Source organism: Canis lupus, chromosome 24, assembly GCF_048164855.1.
Source record: "Canis lupus baileyi chromosome 24, mCanLup2.hap1, whole genome shotgun sequence".
NCBI lineage: Eukaryota > Metazoa > Chordata > Mammalia > Carnivora > Canidae > Canis > Canis lupus.
In genome coordinates, this window is record NC_132861.1 from 18,648,406 (window position 1) to 18,671,604 (window position 23,199).

General features: G+C 37.4%; 1 protein-coding gene across 5 annotated transcripts in view; it reads left to right on the forward strand.

Annotated features, from left to right (window-relative positions):
- Positions 1-5: 5 nt before the first annotated feature.
- SKA3 (spindle and kinetochore associated complex subunit 3) overlaps positions 6-23,199 on the forward strand; it is a 33,312-nt gene continuing 10,118 nt past the window's right edge. Inside the window, exons 1-10 of one of the 5 annotated variants that reach the window (XM_072795793.1) lie at positions 9-228; positions 3,820-3,881; positions 3,989-4,154; positions 7,340-7,751; positions 11,161-11,246; positions 12,838-12,948; positions 14,798-14,883; positions 17,479-17,682; positions 18,929-19,059; positions 19,225-20,666. In XM_072795793.1, the coding sequence (XP_072651894.1) occupies positions 126-228; positions 3,820-3,881; positions 3,989-4,154; positions 7,340-7,751; positions 11,161-11,246; positions 12,838-12,948; positions 14,798-14,883; positions 17,479-17,682; positions 18,929-19,057 (1,359 nt within the window). In that variant the 5' untranslated portion in view covers positions 9-125 and the 3' untranslated portion in view covers positions 19,058-19,059; positions 19,225-20,666. Of the gene's footprint in view, positions 229-3,819; positions 3,882-3,988; positions 4,155-7,339; positions 7,752-11,160; positions 11,247-12,837; positions 12,949-14,797; positions 14,884-17,478; positions 17,683-18,928; positions 19,060-19,224; positions 20,667-23,199 lie in introns of those variants that run through there. The other 4 variants (XM_072795796.1, XM_072795794.1, XM_072795795.1 and 1 more) reach the window with 4 other exon arrangements.

Sequence of the window (23,199 nt, forward strand, 5' to 3'; positions counted from 1 at the left end):
GAGAGAGGAGTGTAGGACTCCGCCCAGCCAGAGACGCTTTCTGCGCGGGGATTCAAACCGAGGCGGGCGCGAGCCGAGCGGCGGGGTGTCTTTGCTTCTGGTGTGCTGACGAGCCGTCCTCAGCCATGGACCTGATCCGAAGCTTCCACGCGAAGCTGCGGTCTCTGGCCATCACACTAGACAGGGAGACGGCTCGGCTGCAGCGAGCGCTGGACGGGGAGGAGAGCGGTGAGTGAGGCGGGCAGGGTCGGGGGTCCGCAGCCGGGAGAGCGGCGGGGCAGCTCGGCCTCGCGGTGAAGATGCGCACACTCGCAGGAGGGTTATTCGTGCACAGTGCGGGGACTGCCTCGAAAGACTACGGAATGGGAATGGTACGCCTGTTAAAATGCAGGGTGTCTGGCGTTAGCGGAGTCCCGAGGTGACCGTTGCCGCTTTGTCATCATGTATTCTTACGCCCCCTCAAGTACGTTGTGGCTGTTTTGAGTTGTGTCCGAGCTCGTTTGCTTTCCTCAAATAATGAAACAGCGCTGTTCCTGTGCTGCGAGGAGGAACAGCATAGGCTAACAGTGTAAATTGACAGATTGAGCTCGTAATGCATACAATAGTTTATGCCCACGCGTATTGCTTTCATGTCAGTCACAGTCTCATGGGTATTTATCGATAAAAACACAGTATAATTAAAATGAAACAAAACGCAGTTATTTAACAGGGCTCTTTACATGCATCGTGACTGTCTCACCCAAATGATCCACAGTTGCAGGAGATGCCTGTATGCCCCAGCAAACCGTATTGCCGACACAAACACTAGTACTCAATACTGCTGCTTTCTTTTTCTTTTCTTTTCTTTTCTTTTCTTTTCTTTTCTTTTCTTTTCTTTTCTTTTCTTTTCTTTTCTTTTCTCTTTTCTTTTCTTTTCTTTTCTTTTCTTTTCTTTTCTTTTCTTTTCTTTCATCTTTACACCCAAGGTGGGGCTCGAACTCACGACCCAGAGATCGAGAGTGGCATGCTTTTGCAACTGAGCCAGCCAAGCACCCCTGAATACTGCTCTTTAAAAAAATAAGTATAACAGGATTCTTAACCATTAATCTTTGTGTTAGGAATTTCTTAAGAAATTGTTTCAAGAGTAGTTCAGATTTTGAGATTATTTTATAAATGTCATAATTGTAATTTGCCTTAAAATATTGTGCCCTGTAGACAGACTCCTTTTACTTTAGTAAAATTATGAATAGTGTTCCAGCCATTTAAAAATGTTTATTCTTTTGACTGTAAAACAATATGTGAAACAATATGTAAAACAACAATGAGATGTGGAAAAGTAGAAAGAGGGAGATAAATATTTGCTATAACTCAATGATTCAAGGATACCGCTATTAATATTTTATTATTTTTTGTTTTCTCTCTCTCTCTCTTTTTTTTTTTTTTTTTTTGGTGAGCTCCATTTCTAATGTGGGGCTTGAACTCATGACTGTGAGATCAAGAGTCACATACTCAAGGGACTGAGCCAGCGAGGTCCCTCTTTGGATTCTTGGTATATAGTTGAATTGCTTTCCACAAAGCTTGCACTAATTTACCTTCTTACCATATTAATTGTGTACACAAATTTTGCATTTTCTTCTGGTTTTATAAGAAAAAGTTGGAATAATTTTTCTATTTGTGGCCAATATGTGTTACAGAAAATATGGGATTGTGATAGAGAAAATGACCACCAAACAATTTCACCTTTTTATGATCACAGTGATGAATCATTAAATGGACTTTTTAAACTTCTTTACTGAGCTATAATTCACGTACTGTAAAATTCAGCATTTAAAGAATACAATCAGGGGCACCTGGGTGGCTCAGTGGGTTGAGTTGGTTTCAGCTCAGGTCATGATCTTGGGGTCATGGGATGGAGCCCCACATTGAGCACCAAGCTCAATAGGAAGTTTGCTGGTGATTTTCTTTCTCCCTTTCCCTTTGCCCCTTCTTCCCCTGTGCTCTTTCTCTCTAAAATAAATAAATCATCGTTTTAAAAAAAAGATATAATTCAATGATTTTTGATATATTCACAGTCCTGCAACCATTATAGTAAGTTTAAACTTTCATCACCCTCAGAAGAGACCTTCGTGACTATTTATATCCACTCCCCATAATCCCATCTCCACCTACCACACTAGCCTTATGCAACCACTATTTGCTTTCTGTCTGTATAAATTTGCATATTCTGTATATTTCATACAAAAGGAACCATATAGGGGTGCCTGGGTGGCTCAGTCCGTTAAACGCCTGCCTTCAGTTCAGGTCACTATTTTCTCTGTCTTAGGATCAAGCTCCGAGTTGGGTTCCCTCCTCAGCAGGGAGTCTCGTTCTCTCTCCTTCTGCCCCTCCTCCCTGTTTGTTCTCTCTCTCTCTGAAATAAATAAATAAAATCTTAAAAAAAGGAACCATACAATTTGTAGGCTTTCGGGATTGACTTAGCATAATGTTGCAAGGTTCATTCATGTCATATGTATCAGTACCTCATTCCATTTTATTGCTGAATAATATTCCATTATATGGTTATGCCACATTGTGTTTCTTCATCGGCTGATGGACATTTGGGTTGTTCTACTTTTTAGCCATGTGACTATATGTAAAATTTGTGGGTGAATTTTTGAGTCAACTGACTGTTTTCAGTTCTTTGGTATGCACTTAGAAGTAGAATTGTTGGGTCATATGATAACCCTATATTTAACTTTTTGAAAAGCTGCCAAATTGTTTTCCATAGTGAGTGGGCCATTGTGCATTTTCTTTTTTTTTTTTTTAATTTAAAAAAAATTTTTTTTTAAATTTTATTTTATTTATGATAGTCACACACACACACACAGAGAGAGAGAGAGAGGCAGAGACATAGGCAGAGAGAGAAGCAGGCTCCATGCACCGGGAGCCCGACGTGGGATTCGATCCCGGGTCTCCAGGATCGCGCCCTGGGCCAAAGGCAGGCGCTAAACCGCTGCACCACCCAGGGATCCCCACTGTACATTTAATACCAGCAATGAATGAAGGTTGTGGTTTGTCCACATTCTTATCATTTATTATTTTCTGACTTTGATTATAATCATTCTAACGGGTGTGAAGAATCACTGTTGTGTTAACTTGCATTTCCCAAATGAAAAGTGGTCAACTTTTAACTGGTGAACAGAGATCCTCAAAGGAGGCATATTTTAGAAAGAGAAATACAATTATTTTTAAAACTTTTTACATGATAAATATTATACATATTACAACTGATTAATAAGAAAGACAACAATACACTGTGTTGAAGGATGTCTTTTCAATAAATGGTGCCAGGTCAGTTGGACACTCATATAGAAAATAAGAATGGATCTTGATCCTTACCTCTTGCCATATAAAAACATCAATTCCAGATGGATTGTAGCTTTAAATGCAAAAGGCAAACAATTAAAGCACCCAGAAGAAAATGAAAGTGTTGTCATTGGCTAATATTTTAAAACTAGGAACCAGAAAGTGCTCACCTTAAAAACATTGCTAGGTAGGATTACATTTCCTCTTAATCCTTCCCTTCTTCCCTTCTGATTTGAGCACTGATTATATAGGTGTGTTTCTTTCAAAGTACATTGAGCTTTATACTTATGACTTTTGTACTTTTCTGTATATATGTTGTAATTTCATAAATTTTAAAAGAAAGGCCTTAACACTTTTTTCCTGTAATTGACAAGAAATAAATTATGAATAAATATATACAGGGACTTTATAATTCTAAGAAACAATACTAAATCATATTTTCTATTTTTTTCCTTTTCCTTATTGCACTTTTTCCTTTCTCTATTCATATTGAAGACTGTGAAGATTATCCAATGAGAATTTTATATGACCTTCATTCAGAAGTCCAGACTGTAAAGGTATTGCTTCTACAATATTAATTTATCATCTTTGTATCATAATTTTAAAAATCTAAATAGACTTAGTCAAAAGATAAATTATAATGTACTTCTTTTCCTTATAAAAGGATGATGTCAGTATTCTTCTTGATCAAACAAGTTTGGAAAGTCAAGAAAGCATTGGTTTCATAAAGGCAACAAAAGTACTGATGAAAAAAAATTCAGTGGATATCATGAAAATAAGAGAGTTTTTCCAGAAGTATGGATATAATCCACGTGCCAAGAAAAATTCAGGTGTGAATAACTTGCATTTTATGGTATTTGTTGTAGTATTAAAGAAGGAAGGCAGCATGATTAAATATGACTACTCTAGGCTTGGCCATGGTTTCTGGTTCTGTCTCTGCCATTATGTGACTGTCATGTATAATCATTTATTCATCACTGTGCCTGGATGCTGTTTGGTGGTGTAAAACAAAGATAGTCCTTGGTTTTCTTTCCAAAATGCTAGATGACAGAAGAGTATAAGATAAATCTACATGATATTAGGTGACTAGTTTCTAGTCACCTCTGCCAATAAATAGGTGAGAGACTAATCTTAAACCTTGCTATTTCCTTTTTCTTGTTCTCAATTTTCTCTTCTGTAGAATGAGAAATTTTGGTCATTATAAACTGATAAAGGCCTTTTTAAGTTCTGTAGTTTTATTTATTTATTTATTTTTTAGTTCTATAGTTTTAATGAAGGTTAGTATAGCATGGTGATTTAGAATTTAGAGCCAAACTATCTAAATGCAAATCTCTTAATTCCACCGTTAACACAGCTAGTGCTGTATTATCTTTGACCACTTACTATTTATTAACCTTATACCTCAGTGTCCCATCTGTAAAGTGGAGATGTTTAATATCGACTTCTGAGGCTGTAGAAGGATTGAATGAGATAAAAATTTGTTTGCAACAGTACCTGGCATGTTAATCACCCAGTGTTAACTACTGTTGGGCCCATACCTATGATTTCAATATGCTTCATTGTCTTTGTTTCTGTTAAGAGAACGATCTTTGTACATAAGTAAACTATTAATTAACTTAACAAATATATATTGAGGATATGTGTAGAGGGTATAATAAACAAGACTGCATGGTACAGTGTAAAGAATTCAGTTTACTTTAGTGTGACCAGCTGTGGATTCAAGTACTGGCTCCCCCAGTTACTACATATGTGTGACCTTGGATAATTTCTCTGAATTGCTTTTTCCTCACTTTCAAAATGGGATTGATTATACCTTACTATGAGGCAGAGATAATGGTGATGATTTTGTTAATCTCATCAACAATAGCCTTGTGATAAATACAAGTTTAGAATAGGGTTTTGGTAGCCCTTATAACATTTCTCAGAATAACACAGTGCCAAAACAAAACTCAGTGAATTAGCAGCTCTTCCAAGGGCCAAAAGCCATGAAGCCAAAGTCTGTAACTTTTTTTTTAATGGTTCTTACTCCATATTTAACATGTCCTGGTTTATCATGCATCCAAAAATAGTACCCAATTCTAGTTCATTTCCTGTTTTCAGTCAAAACAAAGAAAACACTACCTTTAAAGAAAAAATATGCTCCTCTTCACTTCCTCCAATCTGTTGGATCTCTTAGCTGGCCCAGGAAATATACAGCCTAAATTTATCCCTTTCCTATTCCTTTGGATCCAGAAGATTTTGGCAGGGATCTATACCAATGTCTGATAGACTCCATTTTAACTATAGACCTTCCTTTAAAAGATGTGAGTGAACAGAAACAAAAACAGTCATTAACAGACTTACAAAAATACATTCCAGTTCATAACAAGAAAAGTACAAATACTTTCTTCTTAAAAAGAATGCAATAAACAAATTTTGGAGAAATTTTTTTCCCATTTCTTTCAATATGTGCAATTATTACAATTGATATTTCCAATTTGGCAACCAAATGGTATCTATTCAAGGTCATCTAAAACAGATCTTTGTATTATCTTCCTCTCTCCTTAAACAAATGGCAGCATTAGGAATCAAAGGATGTGGGTCCAAGTCTTGGCTCTTTATTTTATTTTTTCAAAGATTTTATTTATTTATTCATGAGAGACACAGAGAGAGGAGGTGGGGCAGAGACACAGGCAGATGGAGAAGCAGGCTCCATGCAGGGAGCTTGATGTGGGACTCGATCCCGGGACTCCAGGATCATGCCCTGGGCCGAAGGCAGGCGCTAAACCACTGAGCCACACAGGGATCCCAAGTCTTGGCTCTATAAATTTTATCAGCTGAGTATTTTCCAAAATGTTGTTTGGTATCTTTATTTATAAAAACGAGGGGAAAAAATATCCTGAGATATTTCATGCTTGAAACAGTTAATATGAAAATTAAATGGAATGAAACCTTCAAATGCCTGTTCCATGGGGGATTCTAAACACATTGTCTTTTCTCTTCATCTCACCCTCCATTTTCTCCTCCTTTCTGGTGCCCTTTCTAATACTGGTTCATTTTTCTTTTCCACTTCATGCTACACATTTTACATTTGTCCCTCAGCATTTTCTTACACCCATTCCATTCTCCATACCTTTTATCTCACTGAAACCCTGTCGTTTATTAAGATAATCTCTGCCCAGATTCTGGCCAGATCCGCTTCTTTCTGGTTATCGTCTATGACTTTCTCTTGTCTTACATGAAAAGCTAGTATTTCTCCTTCTTGGATTCTTTTTGGTATCATAGGTGCTATCTCAGACCTTTTAACTGCAATTTGGGTCCCACACCAAATTCATTAACCATTTATGTATGCAGGAAATGGAAAAAGATTGTGGGGAAAAGCATAGTTGTTAAATTATTTAGTCTGAAATGTTCAGTGTGGTTAAGCACCTGGGATCTGGAGCCAGATATAACCTATTCCAGGTTGAGAAACTTTATGTCTTTCTGTTACTCTCCTTTTATTTTCCTCAACCAGGCTCTTGATACTGGTGTTCCAGACTAAGGATAAAAACTTATCTTGGTGTACCAATCTTTTCATTTTAACTTATAGTCTTTTCATTTAACTTCTTTTAAATGAAAAATCTAAAATAATATTATACTTTGTGTTAAATCTAGAACACAGTTAATTCCACTCTGTAATGTCATAAAATGATAAAATGGTTCCACAATTAGGGAAGATAGGTAAATCACAGTATAACTGGAGAAGTAAGCATATTGGACTTTAATTTGCATTGATTTTTCATCTTTTAACATTTTAGTTTACTTCTTAAATATGTCATCAAAATGGAATATGGCTAGATGAGAGATACATGTCAGAAACTTCCTAAAGAGACAATTGAAACAAAACTTTAGAGACTAAGCAGGGAATCAGGACTTTTGCTGTCTTGGGACCTTTCAAACAGATCTATCTTTTACTGTTTGTATATATGTAGTACATGGGATTTTGTGGTTTGATGTTTGACCAAAATATGATGACCTCCTTGGTTCTTCCTCACAGTGGATGAACAAGAAATCATGGACTCTGAATCAGAGTCCACGAAGCATGAAAATTTTCAGATGACTGACGTGAAGGACAATCTGTCTGATCCTGCTATTCCGAGCACTTCTGGTTCTGAGAAGTCTCCACGGAGTCCGCAACTTTCTGATTTTGGACTTGAGCGGTACATGATATCCCAAGTTCCACCAAACCCTCCACAGGCAGTAAACAACCATGAGGAAGAGCCAAAAAATTTAACTCCATCTTCCAAACAGTCACTAGTTAAAGAACTAAAAACGCCAAAATGTGCTCTAAAGATGGATGATTTTGAGTGTGTAACTCCTAAATTAGAACACTTTGGTATTTCTGACTATACTGCGTGTTTAAATGAAGATTACACAATGGGACTTAAAAGTATGAAGGAGAATAAAAGGTAAGCCACTTTCATAAAAGGCACATTTTATCTAACTTTCTAAATCTTTTGTATGTATTGACTTTTCCTAGAAGAGATAATGATATTTCAGACAGTAACTTTCCTTCGAATGGTTTTCAGATACTTCACATTTCAAATTTCTTGAATCACCAATTCCGTGAGCAAAGTGTGAGCTCTTGAATTTCCAGTTAGATGCTATAGGAGTAATACAGACCTGAAAACAGATGGCATTTGGCGGGGTAGAGAAGGGGTAGAATCAGTAAGAACCTGTGAATGATTTTGCATGGAGATGTGGGAACAGAACAGTTGGGAGTCCAGGATTAAATCAAAGACTTCTATTTTTTTGCTGATCTCAGGCAAAAAATGAAGACAGGAATATCTGCAGCTTGGATTAAAGGTGGATGTGTTTCCAAGTTGATTTAGAGGACCCAGTAGAGGTGCTTGAGCGTGGGTATTTTAATATGAATCAGAAGCTCTGTGATCAGTTTTGTCCTGAACTAAAGAAATTGGGAGTGAATAGCGTGGAAGTAGTACTTAAAGAGCTACAACGAAAGGGAAAATACCCTGTATTAAAGCAGCCAAGCAATAGCTAAAAATAAATCCATATCTTTCAGAACTGTAATTATTAAAGAAGGAAAATAAACATTCAACTTAGTCAAGTAAAAACCCCACAGTTGTAGGGCAAAGAGAAGGGAATAAACACCAAAGATAAAATAAAATGTATTAGAAAATATTTTTAGAAGCTTAGAGTTGATAAATCTAAGAACTGGTTCTTACTTAAACATAAATGCAAATAACAAAATTAGGAATTAAGGGCTATATTTTTTCTTTTTTAAGTTATAGAAATATTACAGAGTATGTATGGGAAAATTTGCAAAGTTCAGATAAGTGAAAAATTTTTTAAAATAATACACAGCTATCAAAATGAACTTGAAGTCAGAAACCTGTATAGACCAAAGTCAGAGAAGAAAATGGAAAAAGCTATCAGAGAACTAAGTCCAAAAAGCTCAGAGCACAGAAAGGATTCTGGATGAATCCTTTCATAATTTCATAGAACATATATATTTCATATATAAAGTTATTTTTATGAGGAAGAGATATACATTCTATTGTGGGTCCCAGCACCTTCAGATTCATGAAACCTGTTTTAACATTTCCTCACTAGTAAAATATGTGTATAACCATTCCCATTCTGCTTACCACACAAAGTCAGTGTGGTATAATGGATAACGAAGTTATAAATTGCCTTAAGAATGAGATGCTATGAAAATAATTACCTTTAAAAAGAACTGTCATTATCAGAGGTCTACAAACTACTGCTACAGGCCAAATCCAGCCTGCTGCCTATTTTTGGTAAATAAAGTTTTATTGGAGTATAGACTTAAAAAAAGTTCTTCTGAAAGTAGAATAAGAAAACTGCTGCAGTTTAGTTTATGAGATTGACATACCCTTGATACAAATACTGACAAAGCATGCAAAAGGAAACTATAGCCAATCTAATTTATGAACATGTATGTACAATCCCAATTAAAAAAGCAGATTGAATTAACAGAATATTAAAAATACAGTGGACAACTTTCAAGTTAAGCTTATCCTCAGAATGCTAACATAGTTTAATACTTAGCCACTCATAAAATACATTATTTTAATGATTTAATAACAGGGTAATCTCAATAGATACCAATAAGGAATTTGATAAAATTTGACACTCATCCCTCATTTAAAAAGCTCGATCAAACTCTAAATTGAATACTTCATTAACATGATAAACTGGGTATATCACTTAATAATGAGCTATCTGTTATCATCACTTCATGTAATTATTGATACTCTGGCCGGTAAGTATGTCTAGGCCGTGTTTTGTATGTGGGCAACTCAAGAAACTCACATCTAGATCTTCAAGAAAGAGGCTGATAGAAGATAACCATTTAAAATAATATGCTTTCCTATATTTTATTAATAAATAATTTCTACACAAAGTAGAAAAAATCCATTCATGTTTGCAACAAAAAAGTAAAATACCAATATAAGTCATAGATAAAGGTCTTATATGATAAAAACCATAGAACATTTCTGAATTTCATGAAGGGGAAATTAGGGATTATTATGTTTTTCTTCATCCGAATTTATTGGATATTGCTAATAAGATGTTGAATCACAGCAAATTAATTTATAGATGTCATACATTTACAACAAAGCCTTGCTAGGATTTTTTTTAAGGTGGAGAAAGGGATATTTGATAAAATGATTCTAAAATTTATTTGGAAGAATAAAAATAGGAGTAGCTTGAAAAAGTAATGAAAAACAGTAATATGGGAATTTGACCTTCTTATATTGAAATATATAAAGCTATAATAAAAAAAACTGTAATAGAATAGACTTAAAACTGGATCCCAGGGACGCCTGGGTGGCTCCCTGGGTGGCTCCCTGGTTGGGTGCCTGCCTTCAGCATAGGGCGTGATCCTGGGGTCCTGGAATCGAGTGCCGCATCGGGCTCCCTGCCTGGAGCTTGCTTCTTCCTCTGCCTGTATCTCTGCTTCTCTCTCTCTCTCTCTGTGTCTCTCATGAATAAATAAAATCTTTAAAAAAAAAAAAAAAACTGGAGCCCAGAAACCAACTCTAATTTATATAATTTATATATAAGAAGGTGTTTTTGAACTAAGAATGTTCAGTAAATTATGCTAGGACAATCGGTTAATTGAACCAACTTACAGTATTTGATGACACTCATCTTTATAACTGTATTTCAGATATCTGGGTAATTGGCTAGAATATTTTTAGTAACTAGATGATAGGATCAGTCTTTTTAGTCTAAAAAAATGGCAAGTTCTCTCTTTTTTTTTTTTTTTTTCTAGATTTTATTTCACAGAGAGCGAGCACAAGCAGGAGGAGCAGCAGGCAGAGAGAGGGAGAAGCAGGCTCCCCAATGAGCAGGGAGCCCCATGTGGGGCTCAATCCCAGGACCCTGGGATCATAAACCTAGCCTAAGGCAGATGCTTAACTGATTGAGCTACCCATTTGCCCCCCAAAATGACAACTTCTTAACCTATATCTGTAAACTGGTTGCAAAATTCCACTTGATGGTTTTGAAGCCATGAGCTATATATAATTCCTGTATTTGAACTAATGAGTTAAACTTATGGTATACCCTTAAGTCAGAATGTCTTAACCCACTTCTGAGCCACACCTGTCAATACAAAGTGGTTCATAACCTTTTTTGAGTCATGGGTATATGTTAATTTAAAAAAAAAAAAAGAATAGTTCCATGGGACTTCTGTTCTGTAAAACAGAACTGAACATTTGTCCAGACTTGATGATATATAATATGTAGTAAAATTGAACTTTTTCACAGAGATTCAATATTAACTTTTATTTTTTAATCTTAAAATTTCTTTATGAATCACACCAGTGAAGAGGTGATAGGACCAGAACCAGTGACCAGTAATAATTTCTTTGCCACTCCTGGCATCATAATCCAGGATTTGAAAAAAAATGGTAAGTGTAACAATTACATTAACTTCTCAGCTATCCTTCTTCTAGATTATCTTTTTACAAAAATGATTCTGTCATCTTAGACATTCTTATAGCCCCTCAGCATCTTCTCAGTTCATAACATTGAGTTTATAAAGTACTATCCCGGGGATTCCTGGGTGGCTCAGCAGTTTAGTTCCTGCCTTTGGCCCAGGGCGTGATCCTGGAGTCCCGGGATCAAGTCCCACATCGGGCTCCCTTCATGGAGCCTGCTTCTCTCCCTCTGCCTGTGTCTCTGCCTCTCTCTCTGCATTGCTCATGAATAAATAAAATCTTTTTTTTTTTTAAGTGAGTTTCTGTTGTATTGTGGCTTGACCTTCTTCTTCCCCCGCAAAAGTTACCATTATTACAGTCTATACCTATGAAAATTTAGTCACTTGTTTGCCATTTTCTTTATTTACCATTGCTTTTTATATCTCACTCATTCCTTCTGGGTATAGTTTTGTTCTTGTTAAAGCACATCCTTCAGCACTTCTTTCAGAGATGGTATTTCTAGTCTGTGAGCAGTCATCTCTGCTTTTGTGTTTGAAGACATGTTTTTTTCTTTCTCTTTCATTCATTTTTGAGCAATAATTTAGCTGGATATAGACAATAGGTTGACAGCTGACTTCAGTATTTTATAAAGAAATTATGTCATTGTCATCTGGTATCCATTGCTGATGAACATAGTGCTGTGGATCTGATTTGCTTTCCTTTGTAGATCTTTGGTCTTTTCTTCCTGTAGTCAGTAAGATTTTTGTCATTATCTTTGATATTCTGCATTTCTCTAATTTTAAACTATTTTTTTAATTTAATTTTATTTTATTTTATTCTATTTTTATTTTTATTTTTTTAAGATTTGAGAGCGAGAGAATACGAGTGTGGCTGAGCAGGGATGGCCGCCCTGTGCCCCATGTCCCCCCTCCCCGCAGCCCCTGGGACTCACTCCCAGGACTCTGGGATCATGACCTGAGTGAAAGCAGACACTCAACCCACTGAGCCACGCAGGCATCCCTGTTTATTATTTTTATTTATTATGTTTAGAATTCGGTATGATTTTCAAACTAAGGACCCATGTCATCAATTTTGGAAAATACTCTGAGATTATCTCTTGAATAAAATTACGTCTTCTGTAATTCCTCAATTTTTTTTCTCCTGGAATTCCTTTAAGATATATTTTAGAATGTTGTTCTTCAGTCTTCTGGGTTTGTTAACTTCTCCTTCCTTTTCTCTATGCTACCTTGTGCTTGAGTTAGAACGTTCTTTCACTTTGCTATTTTTCTCTTACACTGAGTCTAAATTATTAATCTATTGAATTTTTACTTCAGTGACTACATTTTCTGTTTTATACATCTTTCTTTCAAATGTGACTGCTCCTTTTTTTTTCCCCTTCCATAATAATATTGTTCTCTTGGCTAATGATTTCTGTGCTTTCCTTTATCTCTTTGAATATTTGAAACATTTCTATCTGGAGACTGTTTAAGATGTTGATACTTTTGTTTATTGCTCTGATTTTCTTTCTTGGAGGTGCGTTTCCTTACAGGCTTTTAATTTTTAACTGTGAATCTCTCTTCAGATGACGCTGTTTTCTGTGGAAGTTCTGTAAGCCCTGGCTTGTCCTGTGTAGCTGTTCCATGCTCACCTCAACCAAGGCCTCACTGTTGGCCAGTTGCACCCAGGTTTTTAGGTGAACTGCTTGACTCGGGGTTCCTGTACATGTAGGGTGAACTCAGAACCCACAACTCTGGGCTGTGTGGAGTTGATATTCTGATTTTCAATTTTTTTTCTGAAGACTTTACCATTAGCCTAGCTGACTTCTCTTAGCCTCACTGACTTCATCCTGTTCCCCTGGAGCCAGCACCACGGGGCAGATGTTTTCCAGTTGCTGCTTCACAGACCTCACGGCTCTTCCAGGCTCTTGGCTTGATACACTGTGCTTCATTTCACTGCCTCCTTGGTTAAAGCCTGTGCTCATGCCTTCTGTCAGTGCTTGTTTTAGAATCCCAGGGGCTTGGGTATATACATGGACATTTCAGATTAAGTAGATGTTGGCATCTTAGTGTATTTGCTTCCCATCATTCTCTTCATTTATACATAAAGCTAAATCCCTACTCCATTATAATCTCCTTCCCTTCCTCCCCTAAAGTGATGATTATTCTAAAGAAGAACTGTATTGTTTGAAAATTTCATTTAAGTTGCAACATCAAAATTATATTTTGTCACTCGCTTTTTTCATTCAATCAGTGTGAGTCCAGTTCATCCATTTTAATTGTTAAGCATTGTATGAATTAGTCATTTTGTATTTATTTATTTGCTTATTAAGGAGTAATTGTTTTTTACTGTTATAGGCAGTGCTCTAATGAAACTGTTCCTTGTACACCAATGTTATATCTAGGAGTAGAGTTTCTAGATCAGAGGGGATACACATCTTCCCGTTTTCTAGAAAATGCTAACTTGCTACCTTAGAGCAGCTGTTCTGATTCTCACTCATTTTCCGGCACTTGATGATTTGTAGACTTCATAAAATTTTGCCAGTCTGATCATTTTTTTTAACGTTTACTTTTTTTTTTTTTTAAGGTTTATTCATTTGTTTTAGAGTGTGTGAGCAGGGGGTGGAGTTGAGGGAGAGAATCTTCAAGCAGACTCCCCTCCAAGCACAGAGCCTAATGCAGGGCTTGATCTCACAACCCTTAGATTATGATCTGAACTGAAACCAAGAGTCAGACACTTAACCAACTGAACCACTCAGGTGCCCCTCTTTGATTTTTTTTTTTTTTTTTTTTTTTAAGATCACTTTCATGACACTGTGTTAGAGGTATCAAATGTCTGATTCTGTTTCTGGGATCTCTTTCTAAAAGTTCTGATGGTCAGTTATGACTTTAGAATAAATCCTGATGTCTTAGAAGGCAGGTGACTTCTTGCCCTCTTCCTCCTTTTCCTTCTTCAGAAATTTCATTTTCTCCATAAAGATCATACAGATTTTAATATGTAGGTGTCTTCTTTGTTGTTGATGTAAAAAAAGAATTGTGTGGTTTTTTTTTTTTTAAGATTTTAAAAATTTGAGAGAGTGAGAGCAAGTGCACAAGCGTGGGTGGGTAGGGTGGCAGCAGAGGCAGAGGGAGAAGCAGACTCCACATTGAGTGGAAGCCTGATGTAAGGCTCGATCCTAGAACTCTGGGATCATGACCTGAGCTGAAAGCAGACACTTAGCTGACGGAGCCACCCAGGTACTCCCCAAAATATTTTTTCTCAAATTATATTTTTGTTTGTTGCTCATTCGCTAGAACTATTCATTTTTATATATTGTTATACCCTGCAGCCTTGCTAAACTTTTATTAGTACTGATGATAATCAGATAAGCAAATATGAAGTTCTGTTTCTTTCTGTCTAGTCAGGCACATTCTATAGCTGTTTCTTGTTATCAAAAATAAAGTGCACAAATTATATTGACTTAAGATTATAACCTAAATGTTGAAATGTTTATTTCAACTTTATTTTCAAATGTATATTTCCATGCCATTGTTTGTATCTTTTAGATGCCGACTCTACAAATTCTCCCTTGGCACCTACATTCTGCACTCCTGGTTTGAAAATTCCTTCTACAAAGAACAGTACAACTTTGGTACGTTTCCATAACATTGAAAGTTCCAATCTTTTCCTGATGACTCATATACACTACTATTTCTAGATTCAAACAGTCTGTTTTAAAAACTTAGACTATTGTATGTCAACTGTACTTTAGTTAAAAAAAAGACTTAGATTAGTGGAGACTTTAAGAGTATTTTTACAAAAAAAAGGTATTATGTATTTCTGGAGGGGAATTTAGCAGCATATAGCAAAAGCTTTAAAATTTTTCATACCCTTTAACCATATCTCAATTTATTCTAAGGCATATTGGCACAAAGAATTATAACAAGGAAGTTATAGAGGAAGGAACAACATTATTTATAGGAGCACAGAATTGGAAAAATCTGAATGTCAAGTGGTAGCAGAGAACCTAAATACACTGAAGTATATGTTTTAAAGAACAGATGATAGAAAGTGACATGCATGCTTATGGATATACAAATACACACAATATACTTTATTGCAGAAAAAAAAATAAAAGAATGGATAGGAAAACACCAGATGTGATTATCTCCCGGTGATAGATTTATGGGTGATTTTTATGCTTTTTCCAAATATTTCTCAATGAACAAATTTATTGTAATTGTACCTCATCACCCTCACCCCTTTTTTAAAAAAGATTTTATTTATTTGACAAAGAGAGGGAAAAAGCACAAGCAGGGGGAGTAGGAGGCGGAAAGAGAGGGAGAAACAGGCTGTCCACCGAGCAGAGAACCTAATGTGGGACTTGAACCCCAGACCCCGGGATCATGACCTGAACTGAAGGCAGACACTTAACCTACCCAGGCACACTCTCATCCTTTTTTTAAAGTCACTATGAACACTTAAGACAACCAATGCAGCAGACTGGGCTGTACAAAAAATGTGAGTAGGGGATCCCTGGGTGGCTCAGTGGTTTAGGGCCTGCCTTTGGTCCAGGGCATGGTCCTGGGATCTGGGATCGAGTTCCGCATCAGGCTCCCGGCATAAAGCCTGCTTCTCCCTCTGCCTGTGTCTCTGCCTCTCTCTCTTTCTCTATCATGAATAAATAAATAAATAAAATCTTTTAAAAAAATATGTGAGTAGTATATGAGGAGCTAATTTGTTTTTAAAAATTTGATGAATTTAGCTGAGTGAAGTAAGTCAGTCGGAGAAGGACAAACATTGTATGTTCTCATTCATTTGGGGAATATGAATAATAGTGAAAGGGAATATAAGGGAAGGGAGAAGAAATGTGTGGGAAATATCAGAGGGGGAGACAGAACGTAAAGACTCCTAACTCTGGGAAACGAACTAGGAGTGGTAGAGGGGGAGGAGGGCAGGGGGTGTGAGTGAATGGGTGACGGGCACTGGGGGTTATTCTGTATGTTGGTAAATTGAACACCAATAAAAAATAAATTAAAAAAAAACAAAAACAAAACAGATGACAACTGTATCAAAGCACAGGGATAATTGCGTGTTGAAATGATATTTGACTAAAACAAGGGGGCATGTAGAAAGCTACTTGGAATTGGCGGTATTGTGGAGGAGCAGCTAATTGCTTGCTCCTCTTGTCACTTTGCTTTTTTTAAGTGACTTAAGCAAGGTACTCTTAAGTTGTGCCTTTATAAATCTTTTCATTTGTGTAATGTGAAAATTATAAATGTGTGATTACCAGTCTCTTTATCCAGCCTCAATTGTATAGTATATTGTTTCCTTTGGACAGTTAATGAGATGCTGGCTTTGTGCAGTTTATCCTGGGAAATAAATGAATAACTTTCTTTAAAAAAGAAATTGATGAATTTAAAATTAACCCTCTGGTTATTGCTATTAAATTGGACAGTGTAGCTATAGACCCACAAAATTCAATTAGTATCAGTTGAAGTATCTCTCAGGTTATTGCCTGCTAGTACTTGCCTCTTACAAGTAGTCCACCCCTTGTATTCCAGTGTGGAAGGCACCAGTCCACTGGACTGATGTGACTTGTTCTTTATTAACTGACCCTGGAGAGGTGAGATTTACTATATTGGTCAGTTTAGCAGGTATTGCATGCTAAGCTTATGTCAGATGGGCTTTCTCCCTTTTGAGTGAGGGCATGTGGTAACACTTTTGCTCACCTGTGTTATTACTCTCACCTGGCCCAGCTTAGTGTTGCCTGAAACTGGGTGGGTGAATCCATCTAAATCTGATTCAGGGACGGCTGGGTGGCTCAGTGGTTGGGTATCTACCTTTGGCTCAGGTTGTGACTCTGCAGTCCTGGGATCGAGTCCCACATTGGGCTCCCCACATGGAGCCTTCTTCTCCCTCTGCCTATGTCTCTGCCTCTCTCTCTGTGTCTCTCATGAATAAATAAATAAAATCTTATAAAATAAAGGTTATAAATCTGATTCAGTCAGGGCCATTTAGTTTTCATATCAAGCTGTAGTTCAGCCGTTATTAGTAATGAAGCATGGTATTTTGTGCTATATATGCCATTCTTTGTTTTCTCAGTTTTCTTTAATAATCAGTCAAGGAAGAACAGGTCATTTTTGTGCTTACTTCTGTGTCGCTTTTGTGCAACAGAACTAAAACTAATAATTTTGTTTATTGTATTTTATATCATAAATTAATGTGTTTTTTTTTTGTTCAATAGGGATCCATAAATTATCCATTATCAAAAACAAATAGTTCATCAAATGATTTGGAAGTGAAAGACTGTACATCATTAGTTTTAAATTCAGACAAGTGTTTTGAGAGTTTTGTGGATCCCTCTTCTCCTGTAATTTCTTCTTATGAGAATCTGCTGAGAACACCTACACCTCCAGAAGTAACTACTATTCCAGAAGATATTCTCCAGGTTGTTTTTCCTGGCTATTTCTTTCTCTGATACATTCTTTTCAAAATTTGATATTTATATTAAGGAGCTAAAGCTATGTATAAACTGTCTTATTTCTCATTGGGTGAATGTGCTGGTTTGTGTACTGAGAAAATCTAAATTCTGTCCTGTTATGCTCTTCTGAGCTCAGCACAGGCTCATGACTTCATCATACTTTTATGCACTCATGGTGCATCTTTAACTTCATGTTCTAAAATGTATTCTTAGAATATTTTGTTATAATTTTTCAAGTGTGATTGCCATGTTGTTGACTGTGGTTTCCATTGAAGATATGGCTAGCAAAATCAGAAATGTCATTTAACTACAGTTCTCCAGGATAGGGTATCACGAATGACTTACATCAGTGTTTCTTGAACCTGAGACATTTTGGACCTTGGTTTTAGAAGCATTGATTTAAATGTTAGAATATCTGATTTCTTAGTACATCATTTACCTGTAGTCTGCTACTGATCTATATATCAACTGCCAGCTCTACTAAATAACCACTAGTCGTCCCGCCCTTAATAGAAGCTAGAGAGCTCGGCAGTATGGCTTAAGCAAGTGGAATTGTTAAGAACTGTTCTAGCAACTGACCTAGCCTGTGGAGCGCTGTGGGAAGGATGAAACTACTCGGAATACCTAAATGCCATTAAAGTGGACTCACCCTGTGATAATCAAGAAAGTATTTGTTACCCTCTTTTTCTCTTTGTTTTGCTGGGCACTTTAAGAAGTGGAGTAAGCATCTTCTGTCTTAATAGGAGTTATCAGGTGTTTCCACTTCGCGGTGATTGATCCTTCTCTCTATTTCTATGCCAAAGGGGGGAATGCCTTGTATTTAATGTATCACCTATGTATCAAAAACATAGCTGATATTTCAGACTCTTCTTTTTATAATCTTTAATAGCTGGTCTTTCTTTTGAGCATGTATTTTGCCTCTTTCCTGTATATATTTTACCTAACAACATTGTAAAGGCCTAATTTGCCCTCAGGGACACATTACTGCTTACTCCTGTTAATCTTAGAGTACATTTTAGAAGGCTTTAGAAATCAAGTCTCCACATCCAAATTCAATTTCTAATAACTCCCATCTTTTCTGTGCTGCTGAAAAATTATTTCAAATAACCCATATCTTTAAATTTGCATGGCTTTTCTTGAATGGTTTTTAAGATCTTCCAAATGTGTTGTTTTTTTCCAATGACTTGCTTAAAAGGAATATGTTTTGTTTCAGATTTTATCAAAATACAACTCAAACCTAGCAACTCCTGTAGCAGTGAAAGCTGTGCCACCCAGCAAAGGGTTCCTCACTAAATATGAAGGACCAAACATCCGAGGTCTTGGCAACAAAGAAAACTGGTGAAGGTATGTTACCATTCTAAAGAAATTACCTATGTTATTTGAGGAGAACACTTAAAAATTAACATTCAGATGGTAGTAAAAAAGTTTAATTTTTTTTTTTTTGGTAGTGAAAATTTCTTAATTGACATTTGTCAGCTAGGTTAACAGCCTGTTTCTCTTTTGATGTAGAGCTTGTTATTCTTGGAGTTAAGATTCCTACACGAGCAAGCTGGAAGACATCGTTGGGAATCCAAACCCAATTATTCTATAAGTTTAAAAATATACAGTGATAGTATTGTTATTTGTTTTGTTGATGTCTGTTAGTTAAAAAATCTACCTTTGATTTAAAAAAAAAAAAATTGTATCTTTTTGCAGAAATTCTAGTGGATCCTCTCATTGTAGACACTGAATAGATACAGATGAAAGCAGAGCTGGACTTACTTTGTTATTCACATTTCCTTACATGTTCCTCCCTTTTTAAAAACCAACCCATATTAAAGATGAACATCATATATATTTTTTAAGTCGCCACTATGCCCAATGTGCGGCTTGAACTCCTAACCCTGCAAACAAGAGCAGCATGCTCTACTGAGCCAGCTAGGCACCGCTGTTGTAATATGCTTTTTATTAAAATGTGATTTAGTTTAACCTCGGTCTTAGTTACTCAGTTTTTTAGTTATTCAGTTTTTAAAGATCATTACTATTTGATTTTATATTTATCCTGCCTAATCTAGCAGAATGGTTGAGCAATATTAGGAAACAAGGTAAATAATTTAAAGATTTTAAGTGTTCTATTACTCAACAGGGCCACCCCAGGCTTCTCCTGGCAAAGGGGGGATGGCGTTGCCATCAGCTGGAGCTGGGCTTCTTCCCTGATTCTGACTCTGCCCTCATCCTATCTCCTCTCACAACTGTTCCAGAGCCTTTCACACTTATTTCAGCAAAGCACTTTTAATACGGTTGTCTACAGTTGACAGCTTAAGTAACTTTAGGAAAAGGGAGGCATTTATTTGCAGGTCTGGGTAATCGTACTATAGGTCTGACAGTTGGAAGCAGAGACTCACCCTGTCAGGATGTCTGATTTTATTTTTACTCCCAGTATTTTACTTTGTGTCAGTTTTATCCTTTCAGATCAGCAATTTCCACGACATGGCCGTTGACCTCTTTAGTTTGGCCACTCAACAGACCTGAGCCTCTAGAAGGTTCTGATGATCTCTCTGGGCCAGGTGCCCTTCTGTGGACTGTCACCCAAGAGCCCAGGAGGCAGGAGACCCTTGCCTCTCGAGCCCTCTGAAAGCTTCAGGCTGCCCTGTCCATTGAGCCCAGGATCCTTCCCAATTAAGTATAATAAGCAGGAAGTAGTTCTAAGTTCATGCAGATATTGTTGTTGCTTTGGCAGCTCCAAAGGGAAAATGGAGACCCTAGCCTATTGTGGAGACCAGTTAAAAATTTGAAAAGAAACAGTTTGCGAGTATCATGACAAGGTGCTTCAAAGGTTTGGGTTTGGAAAATCTGATGCAATAAAGATTACTCTCTTATGATGGTGCCTTCAAAGTCCATTGTGAAGAGCTGTCACATTGTGGTCTTTTCATCTTGTCAGGAAATTGTCATTAAAACTTGATTTAATCCTTTGTTCTAGAAATTACTGTGCTTATAACTAGTATTTGCTTAAGTATGGTGTAAAATCATTTTCAAGATTTTTAGTTTTATTTTTCAAGGTAAAGCTTTGGTCAGCTTTATATAGGTCAACTCCAAATTGCCATCAAGCTCTTGTTGGCCAATTTCCATAGCTACATGCACATACATCCATAGAGCGGGTGAGGCTTGAGGAGGGTGGGGCAGAACAAAGCAAACTCAGGACTGAACCTTGGAGTTTTCTTAACTTTGGGAGATGGAAAGAGCAGCCTAGCAAGGGAGGTTGAGAAGAGGCCAGTGAAGCAAGAAAATGTATCATGGAGAGTTGAGTGATCTATCCTGTCAATGTTGCTGAGAATTTAAAAGAGAACTGACCGCAGGACTTGGCAAAATTGATGTTATTGGCAGCACTAATTAATTTTGATGGGGACCTAGGGACAGAAGTCTGCAGTGGATTGAAGAGAAGGGGTGGTGGGGTGAGGAGCAAAGGGTGCTTGAAGATGGGAAATAAAGAATGCTGTAGTTAACATTTCTGGTTGTCTGCTGGTATCCCCAGCTTGTTTTGTGATGCCCCCTCCAAACCCCATTTGTCCGAAATTTCTTTCCCCGACCATTCCCACTTCTCTCCTGTGATCCTAGTTTCTGTTACTTAAGACTACGGTGCTTCCAGCTTATCAAGCTTCAGGTGTTTGGATCTTGCACTTGTTTCCTTGCTTAACCCTTAAACCCTTGCAGTGTCTCCGTGAAATCCAAGATCCTTAATACAGCCTACACGACCCTATATAATCTGACCTTAGGTTACTTTTCACAATTCTCTTGCAACTTATGCTCTAGCCGCACGGGCCAACTTTCTTTTCTTTCCTGCTGTGAGGCTTCATACACACTAAGAAACCTCTTCTTGCCCACTCTGCTTACCTAACACCCTCTCATCCATATGCCCCAGATGCTTGAGGTTTGTCTGCCCACCATTCTTGGCCCTTTAAAGGAAAGCAATATTCTAATTTTCCTTGCAGAATTTACAGCCTACCTAGATCCAGGCTTGACCAAGCAGTGTTAGTGAGGGGCATATAACCACATCAAGTCAGTGAGAGCCAGTTCTAGGACTTCGGGAGCTGCTGGGAAACAACACATTTCTTTTCTGGCTGTGTAGATGTACGTACCTGGAGCTCCCAGCCACCCTCTTCTCACCATGCCAGGAATGTAGCCCTGGCAGAAGAGAGCAAGCAGGAGCTCAGGTGTGACCCTCTGAGCCTAATCATCCAGCTGGGCCTGCAGCCAGCGAGCTCTAGCCCAGGACTTTTCAGTTAAATGCTTCATAAACACCTGGGCTATGCTAGCTGGAGTTCCCTTGTTACTTGAAAGGAATTTCAGCTGACCTGTTTCAGGTCAAAGGTTAAATGCCAGTTTGTTAGTTCCCCAGTCCCAAAGAGGTCCTTCTGCTTAGTTCTGAGCACCCTATTGTCCTCCTTCACAGCACTCCGTAGAATTTGTAATAAAATATTTTAAGTATAGATTTTTGTTTCTACTATTGGACCTTAAACTCAGTAAGGGCAAGGATCTTGTTTGCTTTGTTCATTACAGATACCTAGCAACTTAAGTCCCTGAATGAATTAGTGATAACATCAAACACTGAGATCTCAGTATGCTGCGCACAGCTCTAAATATTTAATTATTTATTAAAATTTTTTTTTTTTTTTAGATCAACTCTTATGAAGTAGGTACTATCATCTTGACTTTCTGGATGAGTAAAGTGTAGCTTTAATGGTGGACTTTCCTTTTCCCTGCTCCATTTCCCACCCCAGATCTTCTTGGCTACCAGATCTTGCTGATGGCCCTACCATCTCTGGGACTTGTTCCCTCCCCCATCCCCTCTGCCACCAGTGCAGTTCTCACCTAGGTTACTGCAGTACCATCATTCCTTTTTATCCTGCACTCCAGTCAAAATAGTACTTCAGGGCTCTGTTGATCTTCCTTTTTTATGTTCATGTTAGATCCTAAATCAAGTATAAATCCAACCCAACCTTTGAGGAGGTGGACAAGCTCCAATGCCATTTCGTGTAGCGAAGGTCTTTGTCATGACACTTCCCCCTCCACCTTTTATCGTATTTCTACTCCCATGCCTAGACTGTAAGACTTTTTGAGGAGGATGCGTATCTGGGTTGGATCTGTGCACCACCAGGGCCTTAGTAGCTGCTACTGGATAGGCACATGTTAAATATATTTTATCCCCTGGTATAGTACTGGAAGGTGAGAGGAGTTAAAGTAATTAGGAATACTACTACTTCTGACAGTTCCCAATAGGTACTCTACAAATTTTGGAAATGCCTAAGGAGGTTCACCTCATTCACAATGTAAACTGCTCCAATTTCAACTCCTATCTGAAATTTTCTTAGGAACTCCTAGCCTGGACAGGAAATTCTGTCAGCCAAAAGCACAAAGCAAAAGGGCAATAAAGACCTTGTAAATAGCTCTTAACTGCACATCCACCACCAGGCACCGTTTCACTGGCTCCTCCCAACAAGCTTTGGG